The sequence below is a fragment of the Podarcis gaigeae genome (genome assembly GCF_964106915.1).
Source record: "Podarcis gaigeae genome assembly, chromosome: 14".
Taxonomy (NCBI): domain Eukaryota; kingdom Metazoa; phylum Chordata; class Lepidosauria; order Squamata; family Lacertidae; genus Podarcis; species Podarcis gaigeae.
The window spans coordinates 48,431,948-48,448,089 of NC_139690.1; the positions used below are offsets into that span (position 1 = coordinate 48,431,948).

At 48.0% G+C, this 16,142-nt stretch overlaps 1 protein-coding gene across 21 annotated transcripts in view; it reads right to left on the reverse strand.

Moving 5' to 3' along the window:
* Positions 1-16,142, reverse strand: part of MPRIP (myosin phosphatase Rho interacting protein) — a 154,807-nt gene that overhangs the window by 13,729 nt on the left and 124,936 nt on the right. For 12 of the 21 annotated variants that reach the window (XR_014557751.1, XR_014557752.1, XR_014557753.1 and 9 more), the window contains exons 14-15: positions 10,486-11,077; positions 8,911-9,027 (exon numbers count right to left, since the gene is read on the reverse strand). Coding sequence is in view for 16 of the 21 variants with exons in the window: in XM_083711219.1 (XP_083567345.1) it covers positions 8,911-9,027; positions 10,486-11,077 (709 nt within the window). In the remaining 5 variants the exon portion in view is untranslated. Of the gene's footprint in view, positions 1-1,932; positions 5,746-8,910; positions 9,028-10,485; positions 11,078-14,037; positions 14,077-16,142 lie in introns of all 21 variants that reach the window. The other 9 variants (XR_014557754.1, XM_083711225.1, XM_083711221.1 and 6 more) reach the window with 3 other exon arrangements.

A 16,142-nucleotide genomic window follows, 5' to 3' on the forward strand; every position in this document is an offset into this window, starting at 1 on the left:
CCTGCACCAATCTAGCCTACTCCTTGGGAGGTACTGAATGTGGTTTGTTGTCTGTCTCACTTCTGCACTGTACAACTTCTTTCTCTGGTGTAAAATGTGAAGCATGCACCCTAATTCATAGCTGCCAGGAAACAGCTGCTTCTCATGCAATTTTTTGTACCCATGTAGAACACACACAGGGTGTCTGCTGAGTCTTAAGGAGTGTGTATGAAGGAGGAAAGCTTCTCTGTCTGTCTGTCTGTCTGTCTGTCTGTCTGTCTCTCTCTCTCTGTGTGTGTGTGTTTGTGTGTGTGTTTGTACTCTCCTTTTTAAAATATACCTAAGGTACCTCTAGGATCCTAGCCTAAGTCTTTAAATAAAATCATTAAATATCTTCAGAATTTTTATCGGCTATTACAAAAGGGCAAAAACTGGGCTCTTTAAAAATGAAAGATGGGTCTTTTCTGCATGAATGCTTAAAAACGGTACTTCTGCAGCTAGCTGCGAAGATACAGGTTACTGGCCAGCCTATATAAATATGGTAAATAACAACATGTTACAAAGCTGTGGTTATATAAGTTGCCTATGGCCTCCTGAAACACATCTGTGGAGGTATGTACTGCTTCAGTTCCTAGCTCTTTACACTGAGGCCAGAATCTTAGCAGGTGGGCTGGGATTTATTTATGCCACTTTGCTCTCTGTTCCTTGATAAGCACAGAATTTACCCCTTGAACCAGCTGTGGGCTGCAGAAGTGGTTGCTGCAGGTCTGTCAGCCAAGGCAACACTTTTTAGGATGGCAGAATGTTAGTCCAGGGGGAGATCAGCGTTCTGCAAGGGACATTTAAAAGCACCCTCTGTTACGTTAGTGCAAGCATGCCAGAAAGTGCAATCGGCCTGTATGGTAAAGCTTGTGAGCTGTGGAAAGGATCTGTTGCTGAAGGGTGGAGAATGTTCTTGTGGGACTGCTACAAAGGTTTATGAAAGGCAAAAGAAAAAAGAAGGCAGGCTTCAGCCGTGCCTGGAACAGAGTATTCTCCTAGAACCGTTGACTGCTTCTCGCATTACTATCATCATTTCATGATGTGACATACCATTTACCTCCCATTAGCCCCTTTATATGGCCATGTGCTATATACTGGAGGGTGTCCGTGGGCACAATGTTGGGCTTAGACTGGAGGGACCTGAGTTTGAATCATGGCTCAGCTGTGAATTTCAGCTGAAGCAAGTCTCCGTTCTCTCAGCCTTGCCTGGCCTGCAGGGCACTTCCAAGGATAAGGTGATGCCATCCCATTTACACTCTGAGCTTCTTTTAGGAAAAGGGGGGGGGGGTATAAAATGTGATTAAAAGGAAGGCTTGTAAAGACCTATCTTTTTGCACAGGCTTTCCCCGGCCAGACCCTATTTTATGTGCTTGTGTTCCTGTTTTCTTTGTTTTTCTGTGCTTTGATACTGCTGTTTCATTAGTTTTAGGTTGTAAGGATGGAAGTTCGATAGGAGGGGTTTGTGTTTTGAAGGACAGTTATAGGAAATCTGAGATCTAAAGGTGAAAAGATCTTGTGAAGGTTTGCAGAAGATGACATGCATCCCTAGGGCTCTGGCTACATCACCTCAAGGACATTATATTGGGCTTCCAAGATGGACAATTTGTTCCTATGTTGCAATGTAAAGTTTTGATTTAGTGTTCTTCGGGGCAGTCTTGTGGACTGTAAGCATTCCGTTTGAAATGCATCCCATCCTGTGACAGACTATTATTATTTTTTACCTTTTTCTCTGTCATGGGAAGGAAGTGTTTCCGTCCCTCTTTTTAGCTCTATCTATCCTCTGGCCATCAAGTTATAGAATTCTATTTGCCTTTAAACAAAAAGGTGATTGTTGCATTGCCATGGGTGGGGGGCGGGGAGAGATTTACACACATGACTTATTGAAATTAAGTGCAGTGAAGAAGAAAAAACCTTAAGATTCTCAAAGTCCTTCTGGTATTTCTCCCTCAGAGTGGATGCATTGCCTTCGAGGTGCTTGTTCTCCAGCTCATCTCTCATGATGTTCATTTGGGCTTCCAGCTCTTGAATGCGCTCTCTCAAGCCGTGCATGGCGTCCAGCTCGCTCTCTGAGCCCTGCACCCCACCGTCGGGGTTATCAGCAGCCCATGCTTCTCCTGCACCCAATGTCACAGCAGGCAGTGCCTCTGAGTGCTGATTCTGGTACTGCTCCAGAGATGCTTGCAAGCACTGCAGCTCTTGCTCATAGCGCTTCTGCAAGGCCAGCAGCTCTTCATTGTGGAAGACCTGCAGTTCCTTCATCTTGACTTGAAACTTGTCCTCTAGAGTTTGGATCTGCTCAAGGTGGAAAGTCTCCAAGTTCAGCTTATCCCGCGCAAGAGAATCTAGTCGCTGCAGCCCTTCGGTCTGTTCTGATTTCAGAGCATCCTCGGTCTTGTGAAGCTGATCAACCACGTTCCGGATCTCTTCTTCATACGTGTCCTGAAGCTCCAGTATTTTCTTGCTCTGTTTATGTTCTTCTTCTTCCAGGAGTTTCCGCTGATTATCAAGCTGCTCCACTTTGGCCTTGAGCTCCGAATTCTCCCTTTCAAGCACAGCAATCATCTCGGCATACTTGCCCTGTTGCTTTCGGAGCAGCTCTTCGTATTCCTCCCGGAGGGTGGCAACTGCCCTGATGCGTTCCTGACACAGAGCATCCACATTGTGCAGGGACTCTTTGTACAGCCGAGCCTCCTTGGCGTACTCCAGCCTTGCCCTGTAAGCCCCGTAACAGACCTGGGCCTGGATAATCGCATCTTGAACAAGCAGAGACGAGTAGCGCTCAAGATCCCCCAGACACATATCGTAGGGAGGACTGGAAGAAATCCTTAGCAGCTTGCGGCAGTCTTTCAGGGCATCGTCAGGGGACAGAGACAGGAGAGCAGCAGATATTTCCTTTAGGACATTTGCTCTGTCTTTGAGCTGCTGAGCAAGATCGCCCTGAACGGCAGCTAGAGCTTGACTGCCAAGATCCTGCAAAGTGTGGGCTTCTGGCATGAAGCCAGGAAGGCTGGCATCCCAAGCTGAAGTGCCCTCTTGGATTTCAAGGGCTTTGGAAATCTGATGCATAACGCTGTCAAATTCAGGAGTCTGGTATGCTTTAATGATTTCCTCCAGCATGCACTTGTGCTGCTGAAGGGCTGTTCTGGTGTTGTGGAGGTCTTCTTCGATGGCCTTTAATCTCTGATGAAAGGACTCTCTCATTTTCTGGGCAACAAAACTGAGCTCTGCTTTAATCAGCGTGCTGTCTGCCACTGAATGAATGAGGCACTGAGGAATGTTTAAACACTGGGCCTCCCCCTTTCCCTTCCCCTCTTCTTCCTTGGCACTCAAATTCTTCCTTAGCTCCTCCACCTGGCTCCAAAACTCATCTTCCAACACTAGCTTTTTAGATAAGACGTCAGCCAAGGCCACTGCAATATGTGAAATATTTGAAGGCTCCAGCAAGACTGCATCCACCGTACCATGAATCTCTCTCAGGGCTAAGGAAATCTTGGAGGTTGCATCTGTCAGAGACTCTGCTATCTGGTTGATCAAGCTGGCTTCAAAAGCCACCCTCCTGGAAAGCATCCGCAGCTGGTCTTGTTCAGAAAACTCTACTTGTTGCTGCTGGAGGGCAGCTTTCTCCTCCTCCCCCAAGCTGCTGCCTTCTGCATGCAATGCTTGGACTGCAGACAATTCTTCTGCCAGATGACCAGGTGAAGAAAGTGCCTGTTGCAACACGAGGACTGCATCTGATAAAGAAGTTTCCGTATTGGACAGGACACCCAAAAGCACCTCTCTCTCTTGCTCCGTGTCACATCTGGACAAAGTTCTTAGCTGTTCTCTGCATTGCTCTAAGCACACCAAGGCTTGGTTGTTTCTCCCATGGAACCTTCCCAGCTCATGGATGTGATTCTCAAGCAGCTTGTGTTTTTCTTGCTTCTCGCCCTCCAGCTGTGAGACCAGCCTGCTGACTTGAGCCAAGCTCTCCTGAAGCTGCTCCCTCAGCTGTGCTTCTGTGCTGGCCCACTGGTGGTGAAGCGTGATGAGGGTGTCTTGATTGTGGCCCTGCTGGCTTTCGAGTTTCATGGTCACATCTTTGAGCTTTTCTTCTGTGATGAAAAGTTTGGTTTCCAGGGCGTGGATGATAGACAGGTAAGTCTCCGAATCGCCTGTGCCTGGGTAACTCGGAGCTGGTTCTGATGACATACTGTCCTCCGAAAGCGACCTGTCTTGGCTGGTGTCTGATGAAGTGCTGCTGGTCCACATCTTCTCAGATCCATCAGGGTGGATATATTTTTGGCACTGGATGTTGGAGAAACGTATCCTTTGCCTTTTGGCTCCGGGGGTTTCTGTGTCCGATTTTGCAGAGTCCTTCTGGCAAATCTCTCTCTCTTGAAGGTCTGTAGACTTAGAGGTAGACCTACATTCTTCTGGGTTCACTGCTGCATGCTCACAGATCTGCCTGTGACTGATATTGGGGCCCTGATCCTCAGTGAGCATGCACTCTGAGACTGGAAGTCTTCTTTGAAGCTGTGAATGTTGTGCTGGCTCCACAACTTGACCACCTGTTTCCGTCGCAACACACGGCGCTAAGCTCTCACCAGCTGATGTTTTCAACTCATCGTCTTGCGCCTGCTGATCTTCCACATTTTCTGGACTGCTACTTACGGCAGCTATTTTTAAGAAAGGTTCCGCAAGCTCCTGGTCCTTATTTTCCACAATTCTCAAGTGGGCTTCCCTCACCACTCTTAGCTCCTCCTCCTTTTCCTTCAGCACCGCCTGCAAGTTCTGGAACTGCCCTGACACCACCTCGTAGGAGTGCTCCAGGGCATGGTAGTTGCTCTCCTCCAGCTGCAGCTTGGCTTGCAGCTTGGCGACCTCGTTATCAGACTCGGCAACCTGGTTCATCAGCTCTTGGAACCGGCATTTGATCTGATCCCTTTCCTCCTCAAGGCTCTTGATGTGTTCGGCGAGCTTTTGGATGCTGGCTTCTTTCATTTCGAGCTGCTCTTCCAGCTGGTGGACAATTTCGCTGCTTTCAAATTTGACGGACAGCTTCTCCTTCTGCAGAACCTCCATCTGCTGCTCGTTGTTCTGAAGCTGGTTCTCGTACTCGCTGGCTTTGTCCTCCGCTTCCTTCAAGCTCTGGATGAGGACCTGCTTCTCCCTCTCGCAGCTCTCCAGCAAAGCCTCATAATTCCTCTGCAGCTTCTCCTCCATCAGCATCTGGGACTGTTCACTGGCACTCAGCTGCTGGCTGAGGCCAGCGATCCGATCCTGGAGCCGCTGCACCTCCTTCTGGTAGTCCCTCTGCAGAGCTTGCTGCGTCTCCAGATCTCGCAGCTCCTGGGTCTTCTCCAGCAGGAGCGCCTCCGCGTTCTTGAGCTTCTGCTCGCTGGCTTTCAGCTGCGAGCTCAGCGCCTCCTCGCTGTGCTGCCACTCTTCCATCTGCTCCTGAGCTTTCTTCCGCTCGGCCTTCAGGTCGCTCTTCAGCTTTGCCAGAGTCTGCTCTTTGATGGAGAGCTCTGCTGCGGCATTGCTGAGCCTCGCTTGTAGGCTCTGGATCTCTGCCTCGTGGTGCCGGATCACATCCTTGGCCTCCCCATAGCTACGCTTAAGTGACTGGATCTGCTGGTTGATCAGTTCCTGCCGCTGACACTGGGCTTCGAGCTCACTCTGGAGGTCTCGATTGACTTTATGGAGCCTCTGCCAGGCCCCCGATGGGGGGGTGGCCACCTCGGTCTTTAAAAAAAATTGATTAAATAGGAGATTAGTAGCACTCTTGGTTCCCAGTTCTGAGTGTCACACCTCTGGTCAAGTTGGGCCACAGAACAATTCCTTGCATAGGTTTGATCACTACCCATCTGCTCCAATTTTGGATGGTTTCAGTTTTGTCTGCTTTCTTTTTTAAAAAAAATCCCTTCTGCTCAGGGAAACAAGGAAACCCTTCTTCAAGTTTAACAGACAACACGGATGATAAAACATTGAAACAGCTTGAACGCAAACGAGCCTAAGAGGAACAAAACAAATTAAAACAAAACAAAATGATGGAGAAGAGAACACCACAGGAGAAATGATGACTTGGGACAAGTAGAAAAAAGGTTTGGAAAGGAGTGAAAATTGTGAGGGGGGCGGGCAATTTGAATATACTAAGATAAAACAAGCAACTCTTTGAAGCACTGGGAGACCTACCTGCTAGGAACTATCTTTTGCAGCTTGAGGCTAAGTTTGGAAAGGATGGGTTTAAATCATTATTTATCTTGTTTTGCTGGGATTTTATTTTCACTTTTGTGTTACCCACCCTAACTTTTTGGGCTGGGTTGACCTGTGAGTCTAACTGCTGGATTGTGTGTGTGCAGGTGTACAGTTAGAGCATAATGTTTTCGCCTAGCAAAAGATGCAGAGCTTCAGGTAAATAAAGTCCTGGAGGAATGAAGGCCACTGAGAAGACACAATTGCTCTCCTCTCACCTGAAGAGATGGCAGCTGCGAACTGATCCCTGCCGCAAGCTTTCCTGCTTGTGGAAAATATATGTGTATGTGTAATATGTGAATGAAATTTAAAATGCGGAAGTTCTAGATCTGTCTGCTACCCGTGTTTTGTTGTAAATCAAGGCGAGCGGAGAGGAAAGGAGGAGTATGATGAGAACATAAAAGTCAGAACAAGGAAACCCTCGGAGAGATTCAAAACCAAAGCCATGTTGCATGCAAGGGGGCGGGGGAATAAACACACAGAGAATCATGCAAGAGTCGGACAGAAATCATGTGGCTTGAAGAATACACAAACAGAAAGAGGCAAGAGGAGCACAGCGCTAAGCCTGATAATTTGGCCTGTCTTGCTGTACCGTAATCGCTGGCAGGGACAGCCCATAGATGTGACACTCAGGTACAATAAGTCAGATTACATGCTTCCACACCAAAAAACAAACCCCTAAAAAACAACCCATGCAATATTATCCACACCCAAGAGAGATTAGTAGAGTGACCCTCTCCACCCTCGCCCCACAGGAGGCAGAAGATACAACTGGTGTCTTGGGGGGGGGGGGAGAGGAAAAACAGTCATGCTCAACTTCTGTTAGCACTGAATGGGCTGGAGAAGCTCCACTTGCCATCGAGCTCAAGGCAGGACACACACGGGAAAGGTTACGTTGCAAGAGCTCAAAGAGGGGCTCAGTTCAACATGCACGTGGATCGAATCCTGAAGATAGATATGCATTGTCTTGTTGGGCAGAACATTCTGCAACATCAGCGCTACGAACCGGGGATGGGAAGGAGGCAAAGGATTAGGAGCTCACCCGGGCTCTGCCGTTTTGGGAGGAGTCTGGCAAAAACGCTCCCCAGAAGCTGCAACCATCTGCTTTTCCCAAGGGTCATTTGCTTCCCCGCTGGGGTGACCAGCATGCCTGCTTTATCGGTCTTTCACCAATTCTTCAAGGTCTCTTAAAGCCCCATCTTATGCACGCTGACCCAGGAGCAAGTCCCACTGAACTTAATTGGACTTACATCCGAGTAGAGAGACATAGGATCACATCGTTAGCTTCTTAGTCCTATAAGCAAAGGTACTCCTATTGGGCCCGGTTAAAAGGAGAGGAAGCATTTAGGTTATCTGGTGCGACCTGATGGAATTCGTCGCATTATTCTGAGCCTGGCAATCTGTACAGTGATCATCATCTGCCAGTGTCCCCCAGGGAAAGGAGGTTCACCCCACAGCACAACACCACCTCTATCACCTACACAAATGGCAAAATAGCAAGGAGCCATAGGTGCAGGGTATCAGGTTGAAGGCACAACAGATAACCTAGCAAATGGGCAGCATCTGCTCTCTTTTGTCAGTATGCAAGAGATTCTGTTCCAAAAGATGATCTCTCTCCATCAGGAGACTTGGGTAGTCTTGGACAAAAGGCCAACTCTTCCAGAAGGTTGAATGCATTATGAAAAGGGAAGGATGCTTCTGCAGGATGGTGTCGCTCTTTATCAAAGCTACTTACAAAATAAAAATATTAGGCTTGCAACTCTGAAGAGTGGGCATTAAATTGAAACACATTTTAATAAACCCAAAGGCACCCTCACTTAATCAAGCAACTAATACTTTAAAATTTTTAATTCTTGTTAATTGAAATGTATGCAAACTGACAATGGCACACACCAGCTTGGGAGCTATGTTTACTCCCCTGCAGGAAGTCTGCTTCATCAGTTAGGGAACATGGTAGCAGAGTAGGACCCAGCAGGATTGAACCCTCCCGCTCTCAGCAGTGTAGTCAGCAGGGTGATGGAGGAGACGCCATGTCTCCTTCTCTCTTGCCCGTGTAGGCTTTAAAAACCCCAATTAAACATTAACCCCATGGACAAAAATGAGTCAGGATCAGATCCAGATTGGGTGTTCCCTGGGTTGCAGCCCTGGATCAGTTAGTAGGAGAGCGGGGCACACACAGCCCTAGAAACAAATTACATTATCAACTACATACTTTGGAAAGTGGCTTGTTTGCTATCAATTTTGACACCTCTTAAGATACTGCAACCCAATTTTCCATGAAGTTTCCTAAGATCAAGAGGCAGGTTTTAGTCTATGTTTGGATACAACCAGACATGGTTATCAATGGAGATGGTGGACCGAACCTTCCAAAACTCTTCTGATTTAAACCATTGCTTTCAAAACTGGAATGATTTCTCAGAATTCCCGAACAACAAGGCTGCTTAGTGCAGTACTGAAAAGAGGAGCTTGCTCTGTACCTGCAGAAAAGAGGGTAATGCAAAAAGCTTCTCTCTCACCCCTACGACGTGGAAGACTGAAGGTTTTGCAAACTGTGTCTCCCACTCAGGTGCGTCCCCACAAGCATCCTGGACTGAAGTCCCACAGATTAAATTTGAGCGACGGCAACCAAGTAGGACGTTGGCCTTGCTCTCCTACCTGCAGGACGTAACCTTCCCGGGCACTCTGCTCACGGCCCAAAGCTACTTTCAGCTGGTCCTGCAGAGCGCGGTTCTGCTCCAGGAGTTCAGAGGCTGCCTTCTGGCTCTGCTCCAGCTGCAAGCACAAGAGGGAAGGGAGAAGACCACAAAGACGTCATTCAAAAACATCCACAGCTCCAAACCGGCAAGGTGACCGGCTGCCCTATACAAACTGGGTGGATGAATTGGGTGGATTTCTCCTGCAACCTCCTAACAGGAGCTTCTCCTCTATACCAAGCTTTGGGGTAGGAACTAAGGTAAGAACTTCTCCAGGAACCATCGTGCTCTAGGAAGCCATTCTATCTCCAGTTTCTCCCCAAAGGCATGGGCTTAGATGATGGGTGAGGCTTGGCTTGCATTTTTCTTCCCCCTCCCCAGGACTGGCTCATTAACAGCAGATGCTACAAGGACAGCAGAAGAGGTCAGATAAACTAAACATAATTCACTTGGTGAAGATGCAGAAGTGCCAAGGTGAGCTGAGCTTCTCTAAGTAAATGAAGCCATGGAGGTCAACACGCTTGGACACTTCTCTCCCGGGTAGAGGGAAGAGAAGGAATGGTTTCTTATATCCCACAAGAGTGGGAAGGCTTGCCAATTTAGATCCATCTCCGGATAATTAAGGAGGACCAGTAATATCACAGGTTATGGGGAACCTCTGGTCCATGGGCCAAATTTCAGCACCACCCCTTTGACTGCATGCTGCCTTCCCAGATTATACTCAGAGAGGATTACAACAATGAGAGCAATGCTTTGCAAAATCAACAATGTGACCCAGCATGAATTCCAATTTGCCCTGCAAGGCCATTTCCCACAAGCCACGCTCACATGCAAGCCCCACGCATGATGTCACAGGTGCTCCCGATTGTATCCTGGCCAAAGAGTTTGGCAGTCACTGCCGAGGGAACTCCGTAGGATGGCCGATCCCAGAAGAGAGCGGAGCTTGGACTTCAAGTTCCGTGGGATGCATCGCTTCGGCTGCATGTGGCAAGCCAGTCCTTGAAAGGGCCTTCAAAGCACCGAGCAGAGCTATGTGCAAGCTCCCTGCTGCTTGCACAGAGCCCTGCTTGGTGCTTTGAAACCCCAATGACCTGCTGACTGTTGCCACTCCAAAGTGGCAACAGGGCTCTTTGCAAACCCAGTGTGGCACTTTGAAGTCTCAACCATGGTGGGGACTTCACGAACGCCCCATCGCTGAATGGGGTGCCAGGTGATCTGACAGGTAGGCAGTGAAAGGGTGGGACAGAAACGGATCCAGTTCCCTAGCCCTGCCCTATTGGGAGTTAAAGAGGAAAGGCAAGCTAGTGTAACATGCTTCTTCCATATTTAAAGTGACAGTAAGCAAATTGCAAACGGAGGGTGGGTGGGAAGAGATTAGTGTGAGCAAGAGAACTGACGCCCCCTGCTTTAACCTCGTATCCCTCTGTTTCTGCCAGGGCTCGCTGCTAGGCCTCTTGAACTCCCATCAGTCCTAAGCCAGCCTGCCTGGAGGAGCCCAAGTCCCACCCACCTGCCCTCTTCCCTCCCTCCATTTTACCTCCTTCTCCAGGAGTGTGGTGAGGTGCTGTTTGTGGAGAGCCTCGCTGCTGTCGTCCGGATGGGCGAGGTGTAGAGGGGCTATGGGGACCTGCTTCTCCTCGCGCAGAGGGGTCGTCTCCACCTGGTGCCACCGCTGCTCGATCTCCACGTGGACGTTCTGCGGCTTGGTCTCCGAAGGGCTGGGCAGCCCCGGGAGCCTGTCCACCTCCATGCGGGAAAAATCTTCCGGGCATCCCCCGTCGGGGGCATCCAGGCTCTCAAACCGCTTGCGCCTCTCCTCCCTCCGCCGTGCACGTTCCCTCTCCAGCTCCCCGGGGTCTGCATCCGTGGAGCTAGGCTCCTTGGCGAAAGGGGCGCCGCTGCCTTTGGAAGCGTCCGCCACGCTGGCTCTCTCCTGAGCCAGGGCTTGCTGGATGGGGCGGAACTCGGCCCAGTCGAACGTTTTGGAGCGGCCTTCGCGCCGGCGCTCCCGGGCGCGGCTGCGCTTGTGCTCAGGGTCGATTTCCGCTTGCTCGGCGTCCTGTTTTTCGCTCGGCTTGGGGCAGGAGTCGAAGGACGAGCTGGTTTTGCTTTTCTCCTCGGGCAAAGAACTGGCAAGGAGGGAGGAAAGTGGACAAGAGAGCGAAAAACCATCAGCGCTGGTGTTGGTTTCCTATCTGTATATCTACCCCCTTTCAGTTTTGCTATGTAAAGGTACCACTGTAAGCCAGAAGGTAGTAGGGGCAGGGAGGGAAGAATCGAAGCCTGTTGAAATGTCCAGGGCCATGCTATCTCTGAAGCTTTTTGCTATTGCTCTTGATCTGCCTGTGAAATTATCTCCCTCTTGCAAGATTTAGCATTTGATGCCTATCAAAACTAGTGAGTGGTGAAGCGCCCCTTCATCTGAAGTCTGAAGCAGCTTAGAAGCTTTGCAAATTCATTTTTGCATTCCAACCTAGAGGAGGACTTCAAGGTGGTTCAGAACACACCTGAGCATTATGGGCTACATACACACATGCTCTGAACCAAACAGTTATGAAGTATGGCAATCAGAACGACCAGGGAAGGTCCTTTGTAAAAATCTGCTTTCTACTAAGTGGGAAGTGTAACTGTTCTCCCAAACTGGCCTGATTTTGGTCACACTCTGTCAGGGTTTTCCCCAATTCTCATTAAACCCCACAAGGACAAAAGGACTCCTCTCAACAGTTTGATCTAGTGTGTCCTCAAAAGAAAACTAGCTTTGTTGCTGGTGATTGCAAGGCAAGGTGAAATAATTCCTACGAGTAGCCTCACAGAAACCCTCCTAAGTTACAGAATTCAGGGCTGAATACAAGATGAGATTTTCCCTACCATACATACACACACAAAAATGGTAGACTGATTGTACATTCCTGTGCTTTTATTTTAACAGGTTCCTCAATGGGACCCATCTTCAGGGAAGGACAACGTTACCCCAGGAGAAAGCCTAAATGATAATAAAAGATGAACGCTGGGCTTGTTTGCCCATTGAGATACAGGCATCCCCGATCATTCCTCCTTCTTTCTTTTTATTTTAAACCACTGCACTCAGTTCAGTTCCCAAAGAGGAGAGGGCGTGGCCTTCGTTGGGCACACTGGCTGTCAGGCTTCAATTTAACAATGGAGGGGGGAAGTCTGATCGCACAAAAGTAAACGTCGGTTTGCAGAGAAATTTGGTAGACATGCTTAAATGGATTCCTTGGAAAAGGTTCTCCATGAAACATCTCCAAGCTCTTCTCTGTACTGAACACTCAGGTTTTCTTAGTGTTTTCCCCACTCAAGTGGGTGGCTTCAGATCAAGCAATCCCACACAGGCAGCACAACTTCCACCTGGCAGACAGAAATCAGGAAGCAAGTGGACCTGCCTGCGTGGGATTTTCAAGTCCAAAGCCTTTCAGAGTTGTCGTCTGTATAAAGCAAAAATAAGCATACAAGCTGTAAAAGCGTACAAACGTCTACTTTTTGCCACCATTGTGTGTGTGTGTGGCCAGAAACGGTAGCGGACACCGCAACTTCTAAACCCATGCAACTGTGGCAGGACAGACACTTTGGCAACTTTTTGCAACGGGCAAGGCGGACATTTGACTACACCCATGTTGCGGGGAAAGTGTCATGTGCGAAGAGGGCCTTGGCTTGCAGTCAACAGTCCTGGCGTTTGGAGACAGCACACTGCTTCGCTACTTCTACACGACAGGCATCAGCGCAGGGCCTAACGCAAGCTACTGCCGACATCAAAGAAGGAAAGCGGCAGCCCTCAATGCCAGTATTGAGAGAGGAACAGAAAAAGAGGCAGACGACACAGGCAGCAGACAAGCAAGGAAGAGAGTTTCAGACATCGGAGGAGAACCTAAAAGGAGCTGCCAGACAAGGCCTATGGACAAAACATGACACATGCCAGCCTTCAGCATGCAAAGTGGCAGACTGGGTTTAAAAAATAGGAGAGGAGTTCTTCCTGATGTTTAGCCAGAATCTCCGACTAAGTTTGAATCCACTGGTTCAGGTCCTACCCTCCAGAGGAGGAGAAAACAAGCTTGACAGTCCACGTAACAGTCCTTGAAATCTTTGAAGATGGCTCTCATATCTCCTCTCAGTCTCCTCTTTTCCAGGCTAAACATACCCAGCTCTTTCAACCACTCCTCATAAGGCTTAGTTTCCAGACCCCTGATCTTCTTAGTTGCCCTCCTCTGCACATGTTCCAGCTTGTCAATATCCTGCTTAAATTGTGGTGCCCAGAATTGGAGAGATGTCCCAGGGGCCTAAGGATTTCAACACAGCATCTAATTTGCAGGTTAGATCCATCAAAAGGATTCATCAGATGCCCAGGCTCTCGCTGCCTTGGATACCAGTACTGGCTACAGGTACCAGCTATCCTGGTAACATGGCAGGTCCAAGCACTGCCCAACCTGGAACTGAAGCCTGGATACCAGTCACTTAGCAAAATGGTGGCAGAGAGGCATTTCCCTACACTTCTGAAGACAAACAGTACCTGCAAGAGATCCCACAATCTCTTAACAGGAAGTTTCAACGCTAATCTGCTGTGCTATAGAGACTTTCTGCATCTTCGGCTGTTGCCCCCTTCCAAGGCACAGACCTGATCAGACCAGGAGTCTTTTCCAGGGAAACATTTCCAATGCTTCCAAACGCCCTTGAGGCATTTCCAGGAATGTGTGAAAACGCCAGATGGGAAAGGTGACCAGCAGACACAGGTAACGTCATACACATGGGGTCATTTCTGGGTCCTTCGCAGAGGTAGCAGCTTGTATTGCTTTTCCCATGTGACATTTTCGAACACAGGACTCAGCTGCAGGAGTGCGCCTTCGTTGTCAAGATGTAACGGGGAAAGTATCGCTGAGCCAAAGGAGGATAATCAGCGGCGAAACTGGGAGCTGCCTCTTTCCCCCATTCTCCTCTATCCCACTGTTTGTTCCCAAAGCAGAAAAGCAGGACTTTTTACCCCTCCAGAGTGCAAAAAAGATAGGGGAGGCATGCAGTGAATCACGAGATATATACAAACCACAAAACATTAATACAGGAGAGAACACAGTTTTCCAACCTGGGCTTCAGCACGGATAGTTTCAAAGAGAAGCTTTTCCTGGGAACGCATGGAAATTAAACACACGAAGGAGTGAGGAGAGAGAGAAAAGAGGGTTCAGAAGCACCCAGAGAGAAATAGGGTGATGGACGGAGCAGAAAGGGAAATGGGTCGTTCTGGGTTGAAACCATGGGCTCCGTTTTTCCAATCACAGCTCTCAAAAGAAGGAAAGCAAGAGCGTCCTCAAGCGGTTGCTAGGGAGGGGTCAGAACAGGGCAGAGAATGGAAGAATGCAAGTGGTAGAAGAGGAAAGAAAGAGGCAGCAAACTGAAAGAACACCCCCTGAAAACACACCCAGGCGGTGCTTCCATTGACTCTTAAGAGGGGGGTTACATGTGTCATGGGAAAAAGAAAGTGACCCTCTTTGAATTCTGTGGTTTTACATATTAGGAGATAATAGCAATCATCTGTTCCTTAGCAGGTCTTAAAATTAGGTAAATAGAACCTCAGATGAACAACAACACAGGACATATTACACCGTGGCATGATTTATTTAACAGAAATAAAGTCAAGATGGAGAAATCATGTATGAAAAACTAAGTACATCCTTACTGCTTTATAGGAATTAAGAGGCTAAGTAGCAGACAGAGGCTGCTAATCAAATGCTCCTGCTTAACTGATCATCAGCATGTTCACCTCTATAAAAGCTGAAGTTTTAGCAGTTTGTTGGTCTGGAGCATTCAGGTGTGTTTGTGTTCAATGCCAAGGAGGAAAGAGAACACAATGCTCTTAGAGAAGCAAGTGCTGCCGCCCATGAAACTGGGAAGCGTTCTAAGACCATCTCAAACCAGTTTTAAGTCCATCATTCTACAGGGAGAAAGATTATTCAAGATTGGAAAACATTCAAGACAGTTGCCAGTCTTCTCAGGAGTGGACGTCCCAGCAAATTCACCCCAAAGTCAAACCGTACAATGTTCAGAGAAAGTGCAAAAAACCAAAACCAAACCCAAGAGTTACATCTCAGTCTCTACAGGCCTCAGTTAGCACGTTAAATGTTAAAGTTCATGACAATTAGAAAAAGACTGAACAAGTATGGTTTGTTTGTAAGGGTTTCCAGGAGAAAGCCTCCTTTTTCTAAAAAGAACATGGCAGCACAGCTTTGGTTTGCAAAGTTGCATCTGAACAAATCACAAGACTTCTGGAACAATGTCCTTTGGACAGATGAGTCCAAAGTGGAGATGCTTGGCCATAACGCACAGCGCCACGTTTAGCAAAAACCAAACACAGCATGTCAGCACAAGAGCCTCATATCAACTGTCAAGCACGGTGGTGGAAGGGTGATGGTTTGGGTTTGTTTTGCAGCCACAGGACCTGGGAACCTTGCAGTCATTGAGTCAACCATGAACTCCTCTGTATACTAAAGTATTCTACAGTCAAATGTGTGGCCATCTGCCCAACAGCTGAAACTTGGCTGAAATTGGGTGATGCAACAGGGACAAGGATCCCAAGCACACCAGCACATCTACGACAGAATGGCTGAAAAAGAACAGAATCAAGGGGTTGCAATGGCCCAGTCAAAATACAGGCCTCAACCCAAATGCTATGTGGGACCTAAAGAGAGCTGTGCACAAACAAATGCCAGCAAACCTCAATGAAATGAAGCAAAGTTGTAAAGAAGAATGGGCCAAAATTCCTCCACAATGATGTGAGAGACAGATACAATCCTACAGAAAATTATTGCTTCATGTTATTGCTGCTAAAGGTGGTTCTACAAGCTATTGAATCATAAGGTGTACTTAGTTTTTCACTCACAACTTCCATTTTGGCTTTTTTTGTGTTAAATAAATCATGACACAGTATAATATGCCATGTTTTTTTGTTCATCTGAGGCTGCATTTACCTAATTTTAAGACCTGCTATAGGAACAGATGATTGTTATTATGTCTTCATATGTAAAACCACAGAATTCAAAGAGGGTGCACTTTCTTTTCCCCATGACTGTACGTATTCTTCTGCGAATCACTTTGTACACTGAAAAACACTGGAGATATAATGGAATATTTGCAATTCAGGCAGCTGCCCTGAGCCTCAGGAAAGCTGAGAATCAAGGCTTTATTTAAAATAGT